General features: G+C 41.4%; 2 protein-coding genes across 5 annotated transcripts in view; one reads left to right on the forward strand and one right to left on the reverse strand.

Annotated features, from left to right (window-relative positions):
• Positions 1 to 24,008, reverse strand: part of myo1ca (myosin Ic, paralog a) — a 35,197-nt gene that overhangs the window by 10,252 nt on the left and 937 nt on the right. For 2 of the 4 annotated variants that reach the window (XM_077503999.1, XM_077504000.1), the window contains 3 exons: positions 8,059 to 8,226; positions 4,032 to 4,273; positions 24 to 182 (listed from right to left, as the gene is read on the reverse strand). In XM_077503999.1, coding sequence (XP_077360125.1) covers positions 24 to 182; positions 4,032 to 4,049 — 177 coding nt within the window. In that variant the 5' untranslated portion in view covers positions 4,050 to 4,273; positions 8,059 to 8,226. Of the gene's footprint in view, positions 1 to 23; positions 183 to 4,031; positions 4,274 to 8,058; positions 8,227 to 9,085; positions 9,415 to 13,977; positions 14,099 to 24,008 lie in introns of those variants that run through there. The other 2 variants (XM_077504002.1, XM_077504001.1) reach the window with 2 other exon arrangements.
• On the forward strand, positions 9,048 to 21,760 carry arhgap35b (Rho GTPase activating protein 35b). Its single transcript, XM_077503998.1, has 7 exons — positions 9,048 to 9,768; positions 12,656 to 16,638; positions 17,771 to 17,912; positions 18,076 to 18,153; positions 18,241 to 18,372; positions 18,587 to 18,692; positions 19,193 to 21,760. Exons 2-7 carry the CDS (start codon positions 12,919 to 12,921, stop codon positions 19,611 to 19,613), a joined length of 4,599 nt encoding a protein of 1,532 aa, XP_077360124.1. The 5' UTR covers positions 9,048 to 9,768; positions 12,656 to 12,918; the 3' UTR covers positions 19,614 to 21,760.

Here is a 24,008-nt window from a genome sequence, read left to right on the forward strand (position 1 = left end):
AATATGCCAACAACACTCATTACATAGATGAGGTTTTCTCTGAAGCGCCGTCGCAGGTTCTCTATAAATGCTGCCTCACTGTTGTGGTTCTCCAGTAGGACAAAATCTTGCACTCCAACCCTGTCACGGGCTGTTAGGGTGCTCTCCAACACCAAGCGCACCCTTCCTTCAATGTCCACCTCCTGTGGAAAAGAAGGATTGTAGTTACAACATTTTGACACAAGGTGGCGCTCCTGGACTGTTCCTATTTTATCGGACGTGTACGCTCCATTATTGAAGGCCTCGAGAAAATTCAAACAGAATTAATGATGATAAAAATAAAACAATAAATTAGGTTAAGAGAAAAATGTTGGGGGGGGGGGGGGGGGGTTAGATGCCAAATATAGATTAAAAAATGGTTTGGAATGACACAGACAGTAAGATTCTAAATGATAATCTTTGCTAATGATATAATATATATATATTCTTGAGTATGAAAAATTGCAAATGACTCAACATGACTGGCCACATCTATAAACAACACTCCGCAGTTCTCCTGAACCTCGCCAAGGCAAGCCATTGAAAGAATCTCTATGATAAACAGGATATGCTTATCTGTGTTGAGGTGGTGATATGCACCACATACACACAACGTGATAACACCCGAGGATGATAACAGTGATGTAACTGTGTACATGTCAATCTTAATTTGATGGCAAACCTAATATTAAGGATGGGTAGAATTTAGTGGGCTGCGGTGACATTCTCTGTGGCCGCAGTGTAAAATATCACACGCACACACAACCACAGCAACATGCAACGGAAAGGGAAACGTTTGACAGTTTGGAATCCTTACTGATGAGTAATATTCTAAACATGCATTATTACACATTAAGAGGTGTGTCAATCATGCGGTAGCTTCAAAAGTACTGTTTTGGTACCCATGACACTTTAATAGGCAATATAGTAGTCCGGTTCACCTGAAACGGGAAGTCAACCTCCAAATGTTCCTTACATTAATGTTGTATGCACCCCCCACGAGTCTAAACTCAGAATTCTGATTAATATTGCATTTGTGGAATATGAATTAAGCAGCAAAATATAAATCCACCTGTTTTTATCCATCTCAGGAGGTCGCCATTGTCATCATTGTCAAATGTCATCACAGTAGCTCAGGGGTGCAGGTAACAACCAATCGCGGCTCATCTTCAGAAAACAGATTAGCTGTGATTGGTCGTTGCCTGAACCCTGAACTGTGATGTCAATTTCAGTGGACAGTAAGTAGCAAAATGGCTGCCCCCTGAGATGGATAAAAATGGGTGGATTTTGCTACATTATTCATATTCCGCAAACGCAAAAGTAGTCAGAAAACCACGTTTATACTAGTAGGGCTACATAGAACTTGTTATTGTAAAGAAAATTTCTGGGATTTTCCCTATTCAAACAGTGGTTTGGTGATAATACATCCATATAGTTAACACTCTTTCCCCATTGAAATAAATGTGAATGCTATTAACCTGTTCCAGAAAAAAAAAACATCAACAAAAAAATTGTAAATTGTGTTTTTGTTAAGAAAAATATAATGCTAAACTGATCAAATATTTTCCGTACCCTGATTTCATGTTTCAATGCCCATTGACTTTGTGCTGCTCCTCTCTGGTGTGGCAGTATTATAATAGACAAAGTTCCAAAACTAAGCGGCTCAGTAGGCTGCAGTAATCGTAGTTATTTTTGCAGAGGATGTAGAATGCATGTGCGAAATTGTGAGCGTTAATATTGTTTCAATGGCTTTTAGCAACATGTGTCAGCATTATGCTAGTGGGCTTTCAGACGTTATGTTGTTTGATTAAATACGCCTCCAATTCTCTTGGTTCTGTGTTTAAACTTCAACTGAGAATGGCAATAAAACAGCTTGGTATAAAATAGTATTGCTCACTATTTTGTTGCTTGTTGTGTAGTTTGTTGCCACCATTTAGTGCAGAAATCGGGTCACTCATGAGAAAAGGTGCCTCTTATTAGCTGCACTTAAGAGACAGACATTCCTTCTCCTGTACCCCCTTCTTTTTTTTTACTCTGAACACTCTTGAGTCACTTTTTAGCATTATCTTCTTCTATCTGCAACCTCGTGCAGATTTGCTGTAAACAGCTATCAAAACAAACAGCAAGTTGAGAGCAGAACAAAGGAGCTTGACTTCCACAAAGACTTCTCTTCCATGCAAGTGTCTCTCCCAGGGGGCTCATTTGGCTGCTGCATGTCGGTAAAAGGCCTTTTACCCTTGAGCAGTATTCGCAGGGAAATCCTTGCGAAAACAAGAGGACAACAGTGGAAGGGAGCCAAGACGTGAGAGCAAAGGAAAGTCACCAAGAGTCGATTGCGGCCACTCCTCACGGCTTCACCTTGGAGTATTGTTCTCTCATTCCTGCAGGTGGGCTCCCTACAGATGTGATCAACAGTTGGCTGTCAGATTTTCCAAAGAACACAACGAAGGAATGTTCAGGTCAGGATTGGAGCGGAGGACGCCGTGGAATCTTTTGTTGCTTGTATGGCAATAGCTGCATGTTTTTAGATTAAACACTGGCGATGCGCGTTATCTTTTAAGCCTCATAAACAGGGGTGAAACGCGAGGAATCGGCACAATAACTCTGACATTTCGAATATTTTTTTTTTTCCGAGAATTTTTCATACCAAAGAAAAGCCATGTAGGCATGCATTACCCTCGTAAAACATACCTCAGTACAAGACTGCACAGAGCCAGATTGCCATTGGCAATAACAATCTCGCCCTGCAACAGCTCCTTTAGCATAATCAGTCATTCGTCAGATTTAACACCTCACAAGTAACTCGCTCAGACTTTTACAGATGTGCATCAGCTGTCATGCTGTCGCTGTGTGCGTGCGTGTGCAACCATGTTTGTGCAACAATCTCATTTTTTCCAACTTGAGAAGGCCAGTTCAACACCGGGGTTGCCAGGCAACCAAACTATTTTGTGTCATCACAAAACACAGCAAACATTGTTTTCTGTCTCTCTCCAGTCACGAGTCGATTTTGACTTTCATCCCTACAGTCACCACACCAAGTAGAACTTTCAACTCAAAATCTTGACTAGAATCTAAACAACGCTTTCTGATTAATATTGCATTTATGGAACATGAAGTAAGCAGCAAAAAAAGCATCTGTTTTTATCCATCTTAGGGGGCGGCCATTTGGGGGGGGGGGGGGGGGGGGTTCAATCAAGTTTTATGTAAACAATGAATATGTAGCAACATTTAATATAGACAACATAAAAAACTCCACAAAACACACCAAGGAGTTTACAAAGGATATTAAAGCTAAACAAAATAAGACCAAAAAATATAAGACAGTCAGAGAAATTTTGCAGTAGAGGGCGTGGCCATTTTGCCACTTGTAGACTGAAAATAAACAACATCGCGGGCGCTCACCTGTTTTATGAATATGGTCATGTGACGTTGACAAGCTGAGCCGTGATTGGTCATTACCTGAGCCTTGAGCAACTCTGATGTCATTTTCACTTCAGTCAACAAGCGGCAAAATATCCATCCCCTGAACTCGATAATAATAGGTAGAATTTTTTGCTTAATTCATATCCCACAATCTTTTAATCAGAATACTGTGTTTAGACAAGTGAGGCTGAATATTATTGTAAAGAACTTTTTTTTTTTAGTTGAATTCCCTTTTCAAAGAAATGCAATGTGGCTTTTTGCAGCTTTTAAATAGCACGTCCGAGTTGGTTTTGATTGTAAATGAGCATGTTTGCTCTGGAGAGGACTTGACTAAACTTTTCCTGAGTGACCCCATCCAGATAATCTTCCTTATTTGGTAAGCCTCTGTCCCTTGGCAAGGCTTGATGCTACCACAGCTGGATGCAACCTACTATTGTGACTATGCTAACTTTTCTGCGCTAATGCTTATTGAAACCCAAAATGGAACACTTATACGGGTACATACAGTAGCTAGGTTAATATGTATACTGGAAGTGTGCTGAATCACATGTGAAACAGTATAAGGGCCATTATGGTAGAGAGGCTCTTACCCTGCCTTGGTACCTCATCCTGTCCTGTTGTTGCTTGAAATAGGATGAAGTGCTGGTCCCCCCGCTGTGCTGGAGCTCCTCCTCTCGTGTGAAGAAGACCCGTCAACTGTAACCTCTCATTCAGCGTTACCCCAAGGGCGACAGAGTGAGGCAGCTTAATGTCTTCTGTCCCCAGTTAGTCCCCCTTTTCACTTCTCTCAGCCTTTCCGCACGTCCGTCGTCTTCCTCCCGCTTGACCTCCCCTGCATGTGAGGATAGAAAGCGGTCAAGCCAAAAAAGTTGCTCGTTTAAACCTTCAGTTCACCTTCCCTTCCAAATGTACGTCTGCCTCTCTAAAGCCTTTCGCCCGCTCTGTCTCCAAACTGCGCTGCATGAAACAAGAGCAGGAACTCCACTCACACGTCACAAGTGGGTTGCAAAAGAAAAAAAGAAAAAAGAAAAAAAAAGAGAAAAACATGGGAAAGTATGCTGCTGTGGATAATGCAAAAGGCAAGCCAGAGAAACAGGGAGTGGAAAAAATTACTAGCAGCTCCAAAATTAAGAGTTACCACTCTGCTATTGCAATGTTAAAAAAAAAAAAAAAAAAAAAAAGAGAGAGAGATGATGAGATCTTGAAGCATTCTTTCTTTTTTTCCCTCCCAGTTGAGTTTGCTCCCTCCCTTTTCTCCCACAAGCTGAGACAGATTCAAATAGGATGTGGTTAAAGGACTTCTTCCAGTTGGTATACCTGCGTGGCGTTATACAGTTATCTGGGATTAATTTTTCCTGTTGTTTTTAATTTCAATGTAACATTCAACGCTTTACAACATTAGCCGACCAATAACCTAACAAAAAAAAAATGTGCTTGTTAAAAACTTTGTTCTTTTTTTTAAATTTATTTAAATGTCTGTGTAGGTCCTCAGTCCTCGACGCCACGAATTAGTTTTTCTTTTTAACGCATGATTAATGACTACCTATACTGGGGGGAATTCCAGTCGCAATAATAACAGTGGGCCTTCTCAAGGAAAAAATAAAATAAAATATATTGTTGGCCTAACAAATGTAACAGTAAGACAAATATTTGTGGAGACTGGGGTCAAGATGTATTTTACAATTTTAAAAATGTGCAGAATTACTTCAGAGTTACTTCATGTTAAAGATTAATATGAAAAGAAAAATGGACTGAGCTGTCACCAACATCTTACAAATGCAATTAAGCCATCTAGTGGCAGAAAAATGACCAACTGAAATCAATATCACACTGTTTCTTTTTTTTTTTTTACAGTAGAGTACATCATTTTAATTTCTACTCAATTTTATTCGTTATGAAATTATTAGTTAATTATTTTTTTTATACTTTTATGTTAAGAGTATGAAAACTGAGAAAAAATATTTTATTGCACATTTGAGACAGATATAAAATTTGTGATTAATCTTGAGTTAACTAATGAAGTTATGCGATAAATTATGGTTAATCATTTTAAACTCCTGACACCCCTATTTTTTCTGGTTTCTGTTGATGTTGTCAGTTGCTATGGTCCTATATTAGCCACTCTTAGTTTGTCTAGTCACTCTTATTTGATCATATAGACCTTTATTCTGTCATATCAAATTTTACATTGCCCTAGCGAGTTACTGAATGACACTTTTGTCAGTGTGCCGTGGTTTTCTCTCAGGATGTCGAGGTTTCCTTTCCCTACTCTTCCATGCAAGCTTTCTTCCATGCAATATGTTCTTCCATGTGTTTTGAGGTTGCTTTCATGCTTCCAGCCTTACTCTCTCAATTGAGGTTTCTCAGTCAAGGTTTCTCTGTCAAGTGTTTTCTTTGAGGCCATCTGAATTGAGCCCATCTGTCTGTTATTTGGTATTTTTTGTATATAAAAGAGCTCTGTTAACCAACTCCCATGTCTTGTCTGAGTTTGGGTCCTAATTCCGCACCTCACATGACATCTTGGTTGTCACTGAAACAAAAGCATGTTACAGACACCTGAGAACTGTTTTGATTGCAGGGAAAAAAAAAAAAATCACAACGTAGTACGTCTACTTATATTCAAATTAACTCTACACTAGGGGTTAAACCGCAGTGTGTGAGATATTTGTGAACAAATACTTTTACTATATATGGTCCATTCACACTGTCCCCTTTATACTCATGCTCGCCAATGTCGCATTCCCTCAAATTCTAGTTATTCATTTTCAAATTAGGCCACCATTTCAAAAGAAATTCATACAATGAGACAATAGTTGATCATTTGTTTGCCATGGGGGAAAAGTGATCAGTATTGTTTTGCTTTCCTATCAAAGCCAAACAGTCTCCTGAGAAACAATTCGGGATATGAAATTGTGCAACCTGCAAATTACACTCAAGGGTACATTATATTGCAAAGTTATGTTCATAGTGACATTCTTTTGTAGTGATCTAAGACAAATAACAATAGTGTCTTTCACTCTCACCCATGTTTTACTACATCTACTGTATACGAGTTGCAACGATGAAATATTGCATGTGTTTTAACATGTAAAACCTAAAGAATTTGACCAAAATATTCAGTGGAAAAAAACAGATACAGTATCACAACTGGTGTTTGAGTGCGCTTGCATCATTGTGTCAGAATTTCCATCATTAGGATGCCAATCTCACTGTAGGCCTTATAAATCACATTATGCGTTACCATCCGTGCATAACATAAAGGTAGCGCACATACTGCAAGGTGCCACAGGATTGTCCAACATCTGAGAGGCGTATCATTCACCACTGTTTTCCAGATGTGTCAGTTCATGCTCCTATTTCTGTGCAGCAGTTCCTGTAAGTATGGTTTCCTTCCTTGCTCTTTCCTGATGTTCAAGATTTTCCTTCATGGCCTGCCATCAGCTAACCCCAAGTACTGCTTGCTAAATAGCACTTCAATCTGTTTGCAAAGCCAGGAGTACTTTTATTTGAGCTTTTTAAATGATACAAGGTGGGAAGTCCACTGTCATGGCACACACTTTGGTCTGATCTCACACAACTGTGCGATGTTGTTATGACTCCATGAATAAAATATGGGGAAAATAAACCTGACTTTGATTTTCACATAATAGTATCCAAGCTCAAAAACTAATTCCAAACATGTGAACTCTAATTGAAGGAATTCAGAACTTCAAGCATAAACATACTCCCGTTGCAAAATGTCTGCCTGCTGTTTATAGTCTTCAGAGGTTGTATGACTCAACACAGCAATATATCACGGTGGGATGACTGTTAGGGCAGGGTGGAAAATGGGAGGGAATCTTACCTCTCTTTCTGTATCTATTTGGTCAACCGCACACATACACTCTCCATGTCTAACGGTCTGTCTTTATTCCTGTCCCTTCAGCCTATCATGTTGCAGCGTATACGCTTCAATGTGCAGCTATTATTGAGCCACCACCACAGCGTATTATGCGCTTGATGCAGAAGCCGCTAGTAGCCCTATTGTCCGTCTGTGCTGGGCTCCGTCAGCACCCATCTGCTGTCACTTTCACCCCGTCTTCACCTTTGCTGCCTGCCACTGCCCCATATCCCTGTTACAAGGACAAAGCCCTCTTGATTACTAGATAACAGTATGCGAGATATAACATAGAAATATGCAAGACTCCATTTTAAATTGTAACGTGGAAAGTGGAGTCAACAACACAAGAATAACAGTTATGCCTTAATCACTGAGACAAATTTTATCACGAGTTCAACTCCTCTGGTGTGTCATTAAGTGAATGCCAATGGCGCCGCCTAGTGGAGGTCGTATCAATGACACTTAAACGCCAACGCCTCAAACTGCTCATCGTTTTATTTTTATTGCCTTGATCAAATCCTTCTGAAAGGCTAAACGAGGCTCTGTCATCATCTATCATTCATTGTATATTAATGTCAATCTTGGAGGTGCCTTTTTTGTTTAAGGAATATTCCGTTTTAGTCTACAGATACAAAAAAAATATTAGTTTCAGGTACTGCATAAAACAGTGTAAGTCTTCATGTGTAAAAACAAACATGCAAATGGTATTTATGTTAAACAACAAGGGTCACACTTACAGATGAAAATAGCTGACTGGTCATGAATCTTCTGCTAGTATTCCTCCACAACTTACTGGTCCACACATGTCTTCACTGAAGTTCAGAGGTGAAGGTGAGTCAACTTTGATGCAGGGTAAATTCCATTCCCAGATGTTTCTTCACCAGGCAGTGGCAGGCATCTCTGACCTGCAGAATATAAGCATATACATTAATGAATGAGTGCAGGTGACACGCTTTGAACATTTTTTTTTTCTTCTTTCACTTCTTCACACTTGCAAAGCCAATATACACAGTTAGGCAATTTGTAGTAGCAACACTAAAGTTAACAGGTTGCAAGAAATAATCAGACTGTGATGCTGATGATGACTGGCATCGACATATGGTGATTTAAAGAAATGTAGACACGTGGAATAGTCTGCTACAAACAACTGAAACATGACTGCATTATATCTCCAGTGCCCTGGTATTGATCATGTTATGTTACCTATATAAATTGATCACTTTGCAGAACTTCATGTTTCGTGTAGCCTACACTTACGGGCACGCCTATGTTTGCCCTGTCAGAAACAATTTCAGACTCCTGACATATACGTTTTTAAAATTGTGGTTTATAATCCACAAGAGGATTTGAACGTTGATGCTGCCCTCTTGTGGATAAACGAGAATCATCAGTAATTGAACGTACACTTTTCATAATCATGATGGAAATATTAGGTTGTAATACCCCCCCCCCCCACCCCCAACCACCTCTCACCTGCATTTATACATTTGTTTTTGCCATATACTTTTTTTACACTGCAAATCAAATTTGCACATCTGCCAAGCAATTATGCTCACTAGGAATAACTGAAATTGAGCCAGTTCTGAGTGACAAATCGGAAAACGATGAAATGTAAACAAATATTAATTTGGTGACTGAAATAAAATAACACACGTAGGCAACGACTTAGCTAGGTAATATTTTAGTTTTCTTTTTTTTCTTTTTTTGGAGTGAGACTGAAGGGAGGGGCGTAGGTGCTATTTTGATATGTGTGCAAATTAATACCTTATTTAAAATTTAAATCCTCTGAGGTTGGTTTGTAGCTACCTAGTTGGATAAAAGGATGCCTTTAGGAGTGACGCATCCCGCAATATTGTAGTGAGCCTTGCCAGTTGCTTGCTAGGTAGCCGTGCTGCAGTAGTGTGCGGGCGCCGCTGGGTGAGTCCCTTTTTCCGCCGCCTCTGCATCCACTGCTCCGCTCTCCGAAGAAAAGAGGAGGACTGGGTCCGGGGAGGAGGAGGGCCCCCGCTGCCGCCGTCGCCATTATCGAAAAGCTGCCTCAAATCGCACTTTCACACACGCGAGCTGCTCCAAAATCGGGACGTGACCGCTTCTGAACGCGCCGTTGATGTTTTGTTGGAGACGAAACTGTTAGTCGATTGCAACCTACTGACCGGTTTCGTGTGAGGCGTGTACGGCCGGCCCAGCATTAAATGTGCACAACAATGGACACAATAATGAGTGAAAACGAAGCAACGTGGTGAAGCCAGCAAAAGGAAGGCTTAGTAGGATTTTTTTTTATTCTTCTTTTTGCACATCTGGATTTTTTTTTTTAGAAGCGAACGTATGCTTAAGCAACATCGGATTGTTCTCGTTTTGTATGTGTGGATATTTATTGCCTTTCCAGTGATTTTCAATCGCAGCGACGGAGGGAGCAAGTGATGCCGAAGAGGCGAAGGCAAGCACGGGTAACTAAAAACGCCATATAACGCACACAATGGCACATGCACTCTTAAGTTGTAGCTCGAATACGTTGTATGAATGTTTCGTGTGCCTTTATGCGGTTGCACATCAGGCGGTTGGTCTGCGGCAAGCTGGCCTGACAGATGCAGCAAGAGAAAGGCAGACATGCGATGGTATGCACGCCCTCTTCTTATTTATGGCGTTAGTGCACCGGTGAGTGCTCGTGCGTTGCACACCAGACAGCTGCCTAAATAAAGCACTTTATATACTGTCTGTGTGTTCTAGTGGAGGCACACTAGCCCAGATTTCTTGCATGCTTCTGCAATCTCATTATGGAGACAGCAGAAAGAAAGCAGGCCTGGCGTTGGTCAGCCCCTCTGTGACTGGCCACCCATGTCAATCCGTTGCAAAAAAATAAATAAAATAAAAAAATAAAAAAGGATCGACAGTAGTATGGAACGTCAGAAAATATGATCCCTCGAGGTCGATTATGTTTGGATAAGCCACCTCTCAGGGTTGCATTGGGAAGCAGCAGGATTGCACGTATTTATTTTGGATGTCAGGCCTAGCCCAGCTGAGCAATGTGGACTGCTAATAGTTGCTGCTGAGGCTGCTAAATGTGTCTGCTTGCTTATTTACTTCACTGTACTGTATTTCTAATGTCCCCCCCGGTCCTGATTGACTGCAATGACTCGTACAGCTTCATATTGTTTATCACTCTGAGAAATATGAGTACACCAGTAATCAATGTATGCTCCTCAAGGTACAATCAACAATAATTTGCTCCAAAGCTCCAATTAACTTTACCTGTCTAGCCATAAATGCAGGCTCACCACAAAAGCAAGCAAACAAGACAAATTTCATGCCTTGTTAAGCATTAACAAAAATATAATCACATTTGTCATTTACTGTACTCAACTCAAGCATTTTAACTCCATACTGTAATTGCTTGAATTCCAAATCATACTTTTATGATCATTGTAAGAAATTGATTTATTCAGTATACAGTATAACGCACTGATAAGCTCAGAATTATTCATACACTGGCCACATTGAGTTACTGTGAATTTTTGTATTGAGCAAATATTTCAAAATCCTATGTAGACCACCAAAATGAACACTTTAGAGTTTGCAAGTCAGTGAATCATCCAAATGAAAGAAAAATCACATGAGCCATTTACTCATTCATTCATTCAACTGTTCAAATGAATAAAATATGTCAATTATTATTTGACGGGGTATTTTCTAACTGAAATGACATTTACAAATTGACAAGAACCTTAAATTAATCAGTTTGATTGTAAGCAAACAGTCATTCATAATGATTTTGGAAACTTCAAGCATAGTCTAGCATTCGACTCAACAATGCATGTAGGGGGTAAATAAGGTGAGTAGTATAGTAGTTATAAATGTTTAAAATATAAGAGCCTTTACTTTTAGTCAAATTGGAGGAAGAGAATACATTTTGTACAATATGTACATGGCACAAATAGTAATATGGGCTCTGCATTAACTGTCAAACCAGCAACTTTGTTATTTTTCTTGCTGCTTGTTAATTTTAAATCTAATTTAATAGACTGTTGCTTTCTTTTACTTCAGAATCTGGAAAGGCTAAGTAATCCATGGCAAAGTCATATAAATGAATTATGGAAAACTAAATTGAAAACCAGTTGTACTGAGTTCATTGTAATATGAGCAGTATTATTTTTGTTTGCACTATTTTGCACTAGGGAGTGCTTTCATTTAATTCTGACTTGAGATCATATACACAATAAATGTTATCCTAATTGTTTATCACTTTTTATTTGACCAATTTAGCTTCTGTAATGGTGTATAAACATATTCAGAAATTATTCCTTTATTAAATGATCATTAATTAAAAATATTTTTTACCCTTAATTTTATATCGTGATAATATATACCGTTACCGTGAAGGGTTGCAATTAATATTAATATGAATTTTGGGCCATATCGTCCACCCCTATTCGGCTATACAGACCAGTTAAACTAATATGTTACATTTTACTGTCAATTGGACAGTACACCGACTTGCAATGGTTTACATATTAGTGGTCAAGCTCTTCCTGGATTGGCTGGCAACCAGTTCAGGGTACAGTTCAGCCTATGACAGCTGGGATAGGCTCCAGCACCTCCACGACCCTTATGAGGAGAAGCAGCTAAGAAAGTGGATGGATGGATGAATGGATGGATGGTCAAGCTCTTACTTTTTTTCTTCTTGATTTTAGCATAATCCCCCAAGGAGAAATTCAACTTACACTCTGCAGCATATTTTGTGTTGCCCACACGTCTTAATTGGCAATGTTTAGTTTTTTAAGTTCTAATATGCATTTTCTGTCTATTTGCGGAGCTTTAGCTTTATTTTGGATGAGAGTGTGTTCATTAGCCTGGAAAGAGGGATTCTAATATTTATTAGTCATTTTATGGTTACAGCACAATCAGTTATCAGCAAACAATGTTGTTTAGAGAGAACCACTCCTATCATGGTCCCTCACTTTGAATTACAGTATTTTGACCCTGATGAATGTGATTACGATTTACCAAAATGTTCAGACCATAGCTGATATATTGCTGACTTTGACATCTATAATGGGGTATTGACGCTGTATAAATTTTGTTAATTTGGTACAAAGTAACTTTCATTAGTGCAAGATGATGTTGTGTAGCCTGTGTACCTGACTTATATAGTCAAGTTTGCAAGGCATTTCTTTAGTGGTTGACTTAGAGCTATGCTACTTTACAAAACACAAACGTTCTCACACACTGGGTGTAACCTTTGTCCCATCGTTTCATTTCCTATTGAAAATCTCAATATTAAAATAGTGCGACTGTTTGCCCAATTAAGGCTAATGTTTTCCCTCTCGTCTCTTACAGAACCTGACTTTCAAAGAGGATGAATGAGAACAGCATCTTCACATACTGCACTGTTTCTTGAATTCAAAATAGATGCCCTGCAGAAGGAACTGAAATTTGAGCCCATCACCAACTTTATGGACAAATCTTCAAGCGAACCTTTTACACTGCCTGTGCCCTGCAGAAGGAACTGAAATTTGAGCCCATCACGAACTTTATGGACAAATCTTCAAGCGAACTTTTTACACAGTGCCTGTTTATGGCAGGATGATCGTAGGGAGATTATGATGGCGAAAAAGCAAGATGTCCGCTCCCCCATTTACAACCTCATTGTGGTGGGTCTGTCGGGTACGGAGAAAGAAAAAGGACAATGTGGGGTTGGAAAGTCATGTCTGTGTAATAGGTATGTTAGGCCCAGCGCAGACGACTTCTATTTGGACCACACATCAGTGTTGAGCACCAGTGACTTTGGGGGTCGAGTGGTTAACAATGATCACTTTCTGTTTTGGGGCGAGGTCTCGCGGCTCCTGGAGGAAGGGCCTGAATGCAGAATGCATGTGGTGGAGCAAACAGAATTCATTGATGACCAGACATTTCAGCCACATCGTAGCACCGCTATGCAGCCTTATATTAAACGGGCGGCTGCAACCAAGCTCGCATCAGCAGAGAAGCTAATGTACTTCTGCACAGATCAGTTGGGCTTGGAGCAAGACTTTGAGCAAAAGCAAATGCCTGAGGGCAAGCTGCAGGTTGATGGTTTCTTGCTGTGTGTTGACGTCAGCCGAGGCATGAACCGCAACTTCGATGACCAGCTGAAATTTGTCACAAACATCTATGGTCAGCTCAGCAAGACTAAGAAACCCATCGTGTTAGTCCTCACTAAGTGCGATGAAGGAGTTGAACGCTATATCAAAGATGCGCATACCTTTGCTATCACTAAAAAGAGTCTGCCTGTAGTCGAGACCTCTGCTCGTTCAAATATAAACGTGGACCTTGCCTTCCTCACTTTGGTTCAGCTAATTGATAAAAGCAGAGGCAAGCCCAAGATCATCCCCTATTTTGAAGCATTAAAGCTCCAGAGTCAGCAAATAGCTTCCGCCAAGGATCGCTATGAATGGTTAATAAACCGGATAGTGAAGAATCATAACGAAACGTGGCTTAACACCAGTCGGCGCATGAACACCTCCCCGGAATACAAAGAATATGTTTTCTTGGAGGGAACAGCCAAATGCAAGAAGCTATTTCAACAACATGTTTACCGTCTGAAGCAGGAACATATTGAGCGACGGCGTAAAATCTACCTAAGCACACTTCCTCTTGCACTTAGTTCTTTGGTGCCTGACCTGGATGAAATAGATCAGCTCAGTTGGTCTGGTGTACAGAAGGTTCTTGAATCCAAGCAGCATTTTGCTCACTGGTTTGTCGTTCTGGAGGACTCTCCTTGGGAGGATACATCTCACATCGACAACATGGAAGATGAACGGATCCCGTCAGACCTTCTGGAGACAGATGAAGCAGAGGAATTGTTTAATGCCCACCTGGAGCATTTACGTAACGAGTGCAGACGTGCAGAGATGAGACTCGAGTTTAAACACAAGCTAGCGTCTTCACCCTTTGTCACACCTGGTAGACCTTGGGAGGAGGCTCGCAGCTTCATCATGAACGAAGAGTTCTACCAGTGGCTTGAGGAACCGGAGTACTTAGACCTTTACAACCGTCATCAAAAGGAGATCATTGACCGTGCTAAAGAAGACTTCCAGGAGCTGTTACTGGAGTATTCTGAGCTTTTTTATGAACTTGAAGTGGATGCCAAGCCAAGTAAAGAGAAGATGGGGGCAATTCAGGAGGTGTTGGTGGAAGAGCAGCGGTTCAAGGCGCTACAAAAGCTTCCAGCTGAAAGAGACGCTCTGGTATTGAAGCATATCCACTTTGTATATCACCCAACTAAGGAGACCTGCCCTAGCAGTCCCCACTGTGGTGACTCGAAGATTGAACAACTCCTGGCGTCCCGTTTCCCTACATGTTATCCCTTTTTTGATGTGAAAGCTCATTTTGGTGATACAAAGGCTGACAGAATCAATCTTGTCATACTGGGAAGGGATGGACTGGCCAGAGAATTTGCCAATGAGATTAGGGCTCTCTGCACAAATGATGACTGGTATGTGTTAGACGGGAAGATGTATGAGCTGACGCTGCGGCCCATTGAGGGAAATGTGCGTCTTCCTGTAAATTCTTTCCACACTCCGACGTTCACTCCTCACGGATGTTTGTGTCTGTATAATTCAAAAGAATCCCTCTCCTATGTGATTGAAAGCCTTGAACGTCTTAGGGAATCAACGCTAGGTCGAAGGGACAGCCACCTAGCGCAGCTGCCAACATCACTGCTTTTAGTCACCAAAAGAGGCGTAGGATCATATGTGGATGTTGGTGGAGAAACTGCCTTAAATCTAATAACGCAGGGACAGCAAGTTGCAAGGAGACTGCAGTGTAGCTTCTTGGATCCTGCCTCTCCTGGTGTCGGTTATGGACATAATGTCAGTGAGTCACAAATCAACCAGGTGCTAAGGGGCCTTCTGGATATTCGGAGGAGTACATCCTTTAGTAGCAGTTCCCCTCCGCTCCTCCCTGAGCCCCCAGGTGTGAGGGAGTCTCCTCATCAGCCAGCCCCAGAGGCAGATCTTCGCATTGTCATGTGCTTAATGTGCGGCGACTCCTACGACGTTGAGCAGCTGCTGTCCCCCTTTCTGATGCATCAGCACTGCAGGCCCATGTCAAACAGCGGCACCTCTGTATTGCTTGAACAGACTGTTGCTGGACATAAGCTGGCTATAGAGTTATCTATTCTTTCATATCACGCCTCCTTCACTTTACGAAAGAGCAGGCTGGTTCACGGCTACTTTGCTGTGTATTCAGTCTCCCGAAAAGCATCCCTGGAGACGCTGTGCGCATTCTTGTGTGAGGTTCAGGACATCATCCCAGTGCAACTGTTGGCAGTAGGGGACAGCCAGGCCGAGCTGACAGAGAGCGAATACGCACGGGAGCAGCAGATACAAGGAGAGGAACTTGCCCATGAGATCGAAGGCCGTTTCAATAGCGTGGTTTGTGGATCTGGGGGCGTTGTGGGAGGCCTGCACAGGATAGAGATGTTCCATCCCTTTCTCATGGAGGTAGTTGAGAAGCGCAACATTGTGGAAGCCACACACATGTACGATAATGTTGCTGAAGCGTGCACCAATGAAAACGTGTATTCCCCACGCTGCAGTTCTCCTAGTCCTGTCACCATGTTCCTGGATTCAGAGGACGATGTGGAGCCTTCACCTCCGTACTACGATGGCACACTCACATCTCACCATGGGGGCTTTAACCTGCCCGACTTGGACTCCAATGACATCTCTATTATCTCTGACATTAGAGACCTTGAGAGCAAACTCAACAACAAGGTGCCTCCTCATGTAAGAGTTAAACCTGGCGTCACTTTTGACTTCCGAAAGATCAGTCGAAACCCATACATGGACACAGTCGGTCACCGGCGCTCACTGCCATCTTCTGTTACCTGGGTACCTGGGGGCGACGTGGGCTACGACCCCTCAGACTACGCAGAACCTATGGACGCTGTTTGCAAGCCTCGCCCCAGCAATGATGAGATTATCTATTCTGTGCCACATGACAGCACTCAAGGAAAGATCATCACCATCCGCAACTCCAATAGGATGCACTCCAACGGCAACGGGTCCGACAGTGAAGCAGACAGCAGCTCTCTGGAGCGGCGGAGGAAATTCTCAGCAGCAGGCGTAAAGCCTCGTCTGTACCGCGACCGCTCCAAACGGCTTGGCAAGTTCAGCAATTTCCGTACCAGCTTCATAGGCAGCGACGATGAAATGGGAGCGCTTACAAAGTCCAAGGAAGATGACTTTGGAACACTGAAGGGTGAAAGTCTGGTTAATGAGGAGAATGAGGACCCCAAGAAAAGGAATATTTTGAAGAGTCTTCGACGAACAGCTAAGGTGTGTATTAAACTCTTTCTCCTGTTTTATATTATTCTACCTTTCATTATTATCATTTTATTCCGACGTTTGTTGTCTTTCAATATTTATGCAATTCTCTACTGATTCAAACCATTCAGACTTCAACATGTTCCAAAACTTCACGCTTTGCAGGCTATTATTTTTCTCATTCCTGTCACCGTTTTCTCACAATTCAACATTTTTCACCCCAAAAATCCCCATTCATTTCCATCCATCCATCCATTTTCTTGACCGCTTATTCCTGACAAGGGTCGCGGGGGCTGCTGGCGCCTATCTCAGCTGGCTCTGGGCAGTAGGCGGGGGACACCCTGGACTGGTTGCCAACCAATCGCAGGGCACACAGAGACGGACAACCATCCACACTCACACCCATTCATTTCGAATTAGATATTAAAAAATTCACTCCTATTCGAAATTCAAACTGTTAAGCTCATTCAATTCGCCTTGGGATCAAGCTTCAGCACTCCCCCAATTCCATATAGCAAAAATTCCACTTTTCTTGCATATTTTTCACCAACAATATGTCTTGGGTCAGGCGTTACGATTTAGGGTTAGTGTTTGTATCTTTCCTATTGGAAATTCAGTTTCGTTCCTATTCAAAATATTTCCACGTTCCACATAATTCTATGTTTTTGTCCCACAAATTCCGCATTCATTTCCACTGACACTTTCAACTATTCCTTCCCGTCAACAATTCAAAATGTTACTCATTCAGCTTACCTTGGTAATGATTTTCAACATTCCCACATATCAAAAATTCCATACCTTATACACTTGCATATATTGCACATTTTCACCAATATCATTTCACCTAATTCTATATAATAATATTCAATAGCATTCCACATCATTTAATGCTTACATTTGCACCACTACCATTTCAAGAACATTCTGCATTCATCAATATTAATATCATTCCAAATCATTCAGTACTACAATTTGACATAATTCCATACCTTTCAATAACCACCTCACTCAATATGATTCCACGTTTCTATATATTTTTCATTCAGCATTCACACGCAATTTCTCCAGAAATTGCTTCACCTAATGTATGTTTCCTATTGTCAGTATTGTTTGATGCTGAACTCCATCATTCTTTTCCTCTCAGAAATCAAGACCAAAGCCCCGTCCAGCAATCCCCAAGCCTATGGAAAGCAACTATTTTGGTGTACCATTAGTCAATGTGGTGTCCCCAGATAGACCTATTCCACTCTTCATTGAGAAGTGTGTTCGTTTCATTGAGACCACAGGTGGGTGTTTTTATGAACCTGTTATGAGTTGTTCTGATTGGCATTTGTGTGTCTTGTATTAGACCTCGTTAGGTCGTGGTAAATATGACATGAGTAAATATTTAGGAAGATAAAATGTTGGAATGTTTTTGGTAATACCTGAACCTTTCCCTGCTTTGCTCAGGTCTAAACACAGAAGGTTTGTACCGCGTAAGTGGGAACAAGTCTGAAATGGAAAGCATGCAAAGGCAGTTTGAACAGGGTAAGTTACTAAAGCAAGATGATGGTTCACTCAGAAGAACCATTGCCTCTCATTTTCTCATCTCCATAACACGTGTTTGTTGTGCAGACCATGGATTAGACCTGGTGGAGAAAGACTTTTCCATAAACACTGTGGCTGGAGCCCTAAAGAGCTTCTTCTCCGAGCTGCCTGAGCCCCTGGTGCCTTGTGCTCTGCAGGTGGACCTACTGGATGCTTTCAGTAAGCAAACACGGCTGGGCAGGGAATGGTCTTGGCTCCAATATAAAAGCATGATTCCTCTAGGAGCAAAGAGGGTGGGGCAGCTTTTAACATTTATTTTCCTGTCTTGACGCTGATGATTTCAATGATAGTGCGAAGAGGCTTCTTGAAAACAAATCAATGCTGTAAATGCCATTATGCAATTCTAAATCCAAAATGTTCGCTGTGAATGCAGAAATCACTGACCGAGAACAGCGGCTGTACACAATGAAGGATGTCCTGAGGAGGTTCCCCAGGGAGAATTATGATGCCTTCAAGTACGTCGTGAGCCACTTACACAAGTAAGTTCCCCAAGGATAATTTATTTGCATATAGTAGAATTGTGCAAAAACTGCCTGCTACCTCGCAATTTTTGGTGATATTGTTGATTTTATTTAATTGGTAAATTTATATGTGTATATGTAAATGTGTGTATAAATATATATATACTTACATTAGGGGTGTAAAACTGCATCGCTCCACAAAAGATGATTCAATATGGTTTGATACGTGGTGTGCCAAACAATTTTAAGGATGGTTTGATTTGAAAGTGGAACGATTCAATTTGGTTCAACTCAGTGGGATACGATTCAATTTAGTATGGTATGGCTCAGGACGAGAGGATATGATGCACATACATTCACCTGAATGAGCATCCCAGTACTGTCAATTTGCCATTTCCTTCTAAGATACAGGTCTCCAATAAAGGACGATTCAATATGTATCTCGATATATTTCAAAGTTGGACTTGGTTCCAAATTACTCAATACAGAACTTGCTCCAACCTTTGTGCATTCGACAGGGTGAGCCAGCTAAGCAGGCTGAACCTGATGACCAGCGAGAATTTGTCCATCTGCTTCTGGCCCACACTCATGCGACCGGACTTCACTACCATGGACGCCCTGACAGCCACGCGCACCTACCAGACAATCATCGAGATCTTCATACACCAGTGTGCATTCTTCTTTTACAACCAGCCTCTCATCGACTCCCCCACGGGCCTCGGGGGGCTCCCCGCCTCGCCCACCACCACCCTCGGCGGGAGCTCGGCCTACTCCTGCTACCGATCCTCTCCTCCGCACACGGGTGCGCATTTCAGCCCCTTGCAGCAGCAGTCGCCGCCCACCACCCCGCAGTCCCCTCTGCAGTCCCTTCTCCCACCCTTGCACCAGCATGCCCACCCTCACCCCCATCACTCCCCCGCCGAACAGGAGACACTGTGAGACGACGAAGCCACGTGTGCCGGGATGGAACTTCATGGTGGGGGAGGGCAAGGGGGGTTAGGGGCAACCTCACGCTGGTTTGTTTGAGGGTCATCTGGACATTGGACATTATGGAAGCTGGAAGACATTTGCCGTCACCATTTTTGTTGTGTTTTTCTTCTTCATGAGTACTGCCACTGGATTTGTTGACCCGCATGGTCTTTAGGGGTGGAAGTTTGCGCCCTCTAGTGGAGGCATGTTGTATATGGGTAGGGTAAGAGGCTTACACATCCAGGGATGCACTTTAATTTTCACAGCTTTTTTTTTTTTTAAACATATTGTGTCTATAATTTTGACAGCTCAGCCATACCCATTGCCTCTACAGAACAGAGCTCTGGCAGATCAACCTTTGTTTACATGAAGTTAGGGTTTGTTTTTTTGGGGGTTTTTTTCTATCTACATACTTATCTGAAGCACTTTTTGATAGTGTAGCATTCTATTTTAATTGTCCATACTGTTTGTTTAGTGGTAAGTTTGGCATTCTTGTGCAAATGAGCCCCTTTTTGTAAAAACTTTCATTGGTCCCATTATCCCGGAGTGACTCCTGTTACTCACTCATCCGGCCTCACGGAATATAGTTTTAGATTTTGTCCTCTTTCTAGCTGTTGGTTGAGCTGAAGGAATGTCTAGATTGGGTTTGACTTTCAATGTGGGTCAAGTGAAGTAAAGCAGCCATATTTGATCACTTGAAACGTAATAAGATGCCAATCATTTGTAATATTCCCTCCAGTTTCCACATTTACTGGAAATAAACAATATCGTAGAAAGGATCTGTGAATGGCGATGCCATGTGAAGTACTTTAGTATATTTGTTTATGAAGATCTGAATGTTTTGTTTTTACCCTTAAATTTACAAGATAAAGCTCTGCGTTTCCTACGGGGAAAGTGTGTTAATCACTGGAACAACTTTTTTTTTTTTTTCCCCCCAGACCATCTTTTACTGATAGGAAGTACCACAATGCTAGTTTTGCCCGCAAGCTGAAATCATGCGGTATTTGTGAGTTCACAAACCTCTGACTCTGAGAATGTGTCAGAATGTGCCCACTACTCCCAATATAGTGCACTACTAAGGGGACATGCCATTTTGTAGGGGTGCCAAAAGAGAAAAATGCAGTGTACTTGATTACCAACAATGCATTTGGAAAAGTAGTGAACATGGATGGTCACTCAAAGACCACAATGCATTGCGATAAGGGTGGACATTCGGACACAGCCGTCATGTTGTACGGGTCTATAGCACCTCTGAATCACAAATCGACAATGGGTTTGGGGCATGCCAAGGGAAACAACTAAACCAAACATGGCCGACACCGGTGGACGAATGCATGGACGCTGCAATTAATTATGTTGTCGTCGAATTACCCACAGTTGTTTTTTAAAAGAACAGCGAGATGAGCTTTGTTCATTTTGTGCTTTCTTACCTATGACTACGACGACGACGACATTTTCATCGATTGCCGTGATTGGTCAAAAAAAATGTTTGGTAGGCATGCACAAGTTGCCACATCGCCCAATCAGCTCAAATTATTGTACTAAATGTCCCGCCTTTCCCGAGCAGGTCACATTGGAACACTTCCAAATTTATATTTTGGAGATTAGAACTCCTGTGAGTGATTCATATCATCAATCTGGCTCTTGTCAATTTACCACAATGCATTCATTCTAAACATTGTTGCTCCTACCTGTCCATGATAAAATATACTGTAAACACACAACCGTAAGTGCTCATTGCCATTCAGTGGCTGAGTGACTGTGTGACCGTTTGTAGGCTGCGGGAGAACCAGTGAAGTCAGTGGTAGGAAACATTTCTAGTGTGTATTTCGATGACTGAAAGTCCGTTTTTTTCCAATTTTTTTGTGAAGGGTTCAAGGCCGCTTAGTGCATGATTTAAAACACACAAACACCGCAGGAGAGAGATGAAAGCCTCTCACTGCTTGAAAATAAAAATTTAGTCCAAGGACAGAACAAATGCTTCAAGAGAAATAGCTTATGTACTGCGCACCAAGAGGAAACCATGAAATTTGTCTGACTGAGCAAATAGTGTTTGAAGATGAAGGCCTTATGTGAACTGTATGATAGTTAATAAATTAAATCTTGTAAAATTGTCATCTTTCTTGTGGTTTGTGTGTTTCAGCATCTGTTGGGCACAATGGGCTATGACATGAGCGCACCAATAGTCTATCATTTGAATATCCCTGTCATTTGAATTAGAGATAGACCGATATGCTTTTTTCAGGGCCGATACCGATTCCGATTATCGGTAGTCAAGGAGGCAGATAACCGATATTTGAAGCCGATATTCATTTGCAGTAAAAGTTAAAATGTTGGCACCAAATTTTTGAATAATGCAAACCCTAACCGTTCTTTACAATGGATTCTCACACTACACTTTTCATTTTACATCCTTCTATCTGCAATAAGACGTTGGTGGCGGGGGGAGTTAAATGTGGGGGCCAATGTGACATTACCTTTTATAGCATTTGGGATACTTGTAGTTTTATTCTATAAATGTTATATTTTTATATTTTGAAGTAATAGGAGGAACCCTGTCATTCAAAATGTGCATCAGCTGTGGCATTACTTATTAATACAGCAAAAATAAATAAAAAAATTCCATGAGAAAAACTATTCATCCCTGAACACCATACAGTTCTTGTAGACCTTATTATGATTATTGTTATTGTTACCATATAGACAGTTTTGATAAGCTGAGGATCTTAAATCGAGAACAGCAATATCATGCTACTCCTCTCTACAAGAGAACTGTCAAAAGACACTTCATCATGTAGTTTACTGCCACTTAGGATGCCCCAATCAACGCAGAAAAAGGTCGAGTAAAATAACTTGGTTATAATAATAGTAAGAATAACTTGGTTAAACAGACATTGTTGCGGTGGACCGCTGCCAGTTTCTGCTGTTTAATGTGTTTTACACTTATAGACACGTGTGTGTATATGGGCCCACTATTCTCTCACTACTGTACTGTACTGTATCACTTAATGGCACAGATGTACTTGTCTAAGTAATAACTGGGCTGCAACATTGCTAATTCACATTAACAAGCACTATCTTAGCTGTCCACATGAATAGTTACTAACACACGAGAAAGTTATACAACACACCAAACATGAGCTCATTATTCAAAGTATGAGGCACGTAACGAAATTACATCACTGAACATTAATTGCAGCCGTGTACGGCCGTAGATGTTACATATTAGTGGCATCCATTGAGAGGATAATGTCCCAAATGACGGCAGACATGACGTGAAAAGAGAGACAAAACGAGCAAATAAGCACACTATACTTTAGTGCACTTCTCTACTAATGCCAAACATACGGAAGAGAACACGTTCGTGTAGTTAAACGGTGTTTGAGACACTTAATTAGTTACGGAGCGGACTTTAACGAGGTGCACAACGAGCTGTCAATCAAATCGACGTCGAAGCTTAAGGCACACAATGGCAAACCAGTGCGACAAATAAACACAATATAAAGTAACTAAACGCTATTTAGTGTCACTGTGGCATCTCACTGCATAATAACCGCTATGCAACAAGTAGTGGACGTGATCCAGAATGCAATGTGTGCGTCACGAGAGGTAAATATAATGACATTACTCTACTCTTAACATGGAACTAGACAATATAATAATGACAACTGTTAATATTTGGAACCTTTCTAACAAACATTATTTACTTAATTAAGTGAAAATGTGTGTGATTCCCTCCCCGAGTAGTTCAAGTAGCGAATTAGCTACTGGGTGTTAGCCTACATGCTAAGCTGAACACACCACTGTTAGCTAGCGGGGATTCAATGCAAGGCAATGCAGCTCCATTCATATAGTGCATTTAATACACAACATAATTCAATGTGTTTAGCTTATCATGGTGAAACGATCGGCGGAGTCTCTTCTCTTTTAACTTACCTTCGAAGCATGTGTGTCTCGCGTTGTGTCCGTGGGCGCGTGTGTGACCGGCTACTGTGATACACCGCATACACTACTGATTGGTTCTGGCTTTTGCACGGCTAACCAATCAAATGCTGCTATGGGCGTTACATTGCTGGAGTTGGACTCCATAACAGACAGAGACGCTCTGGGCTGCATTCGAAGCGAAAAGACGGAGTTTTAAATGGATCGCTCATATCGGCCGTCAGATTAATAAAACAGACAGATACCGATATGTACCAATATGTCAAATATCGGCCCCGATTATCGGTCTATCTCTAATTTGAATATTTATATATATATTTTTTAAATAGTTAAGTTTATAGGTTGATTGATTTTCCAACCGTATCCACCGGTAGATGACATCATTACCCCATTTTATAAGAAATAAACAGTTTCAGAGTCCAT

The sequence above is a fragment of the Festucalex cinctus genome, chromosome 18 (genome assembly GCF_051991245.1).
Source record: "Festucalex cinctus isolate MCC-2025b chromosome 18, RoL_Fcin_1.0, whole genome shotgun sequence".
NCBI lineage: Eukaryota > Metazoa > Chordata > Actinopteri > Syngnathiformes > Syngnathidae > Festucalex > Festucalex cinctus.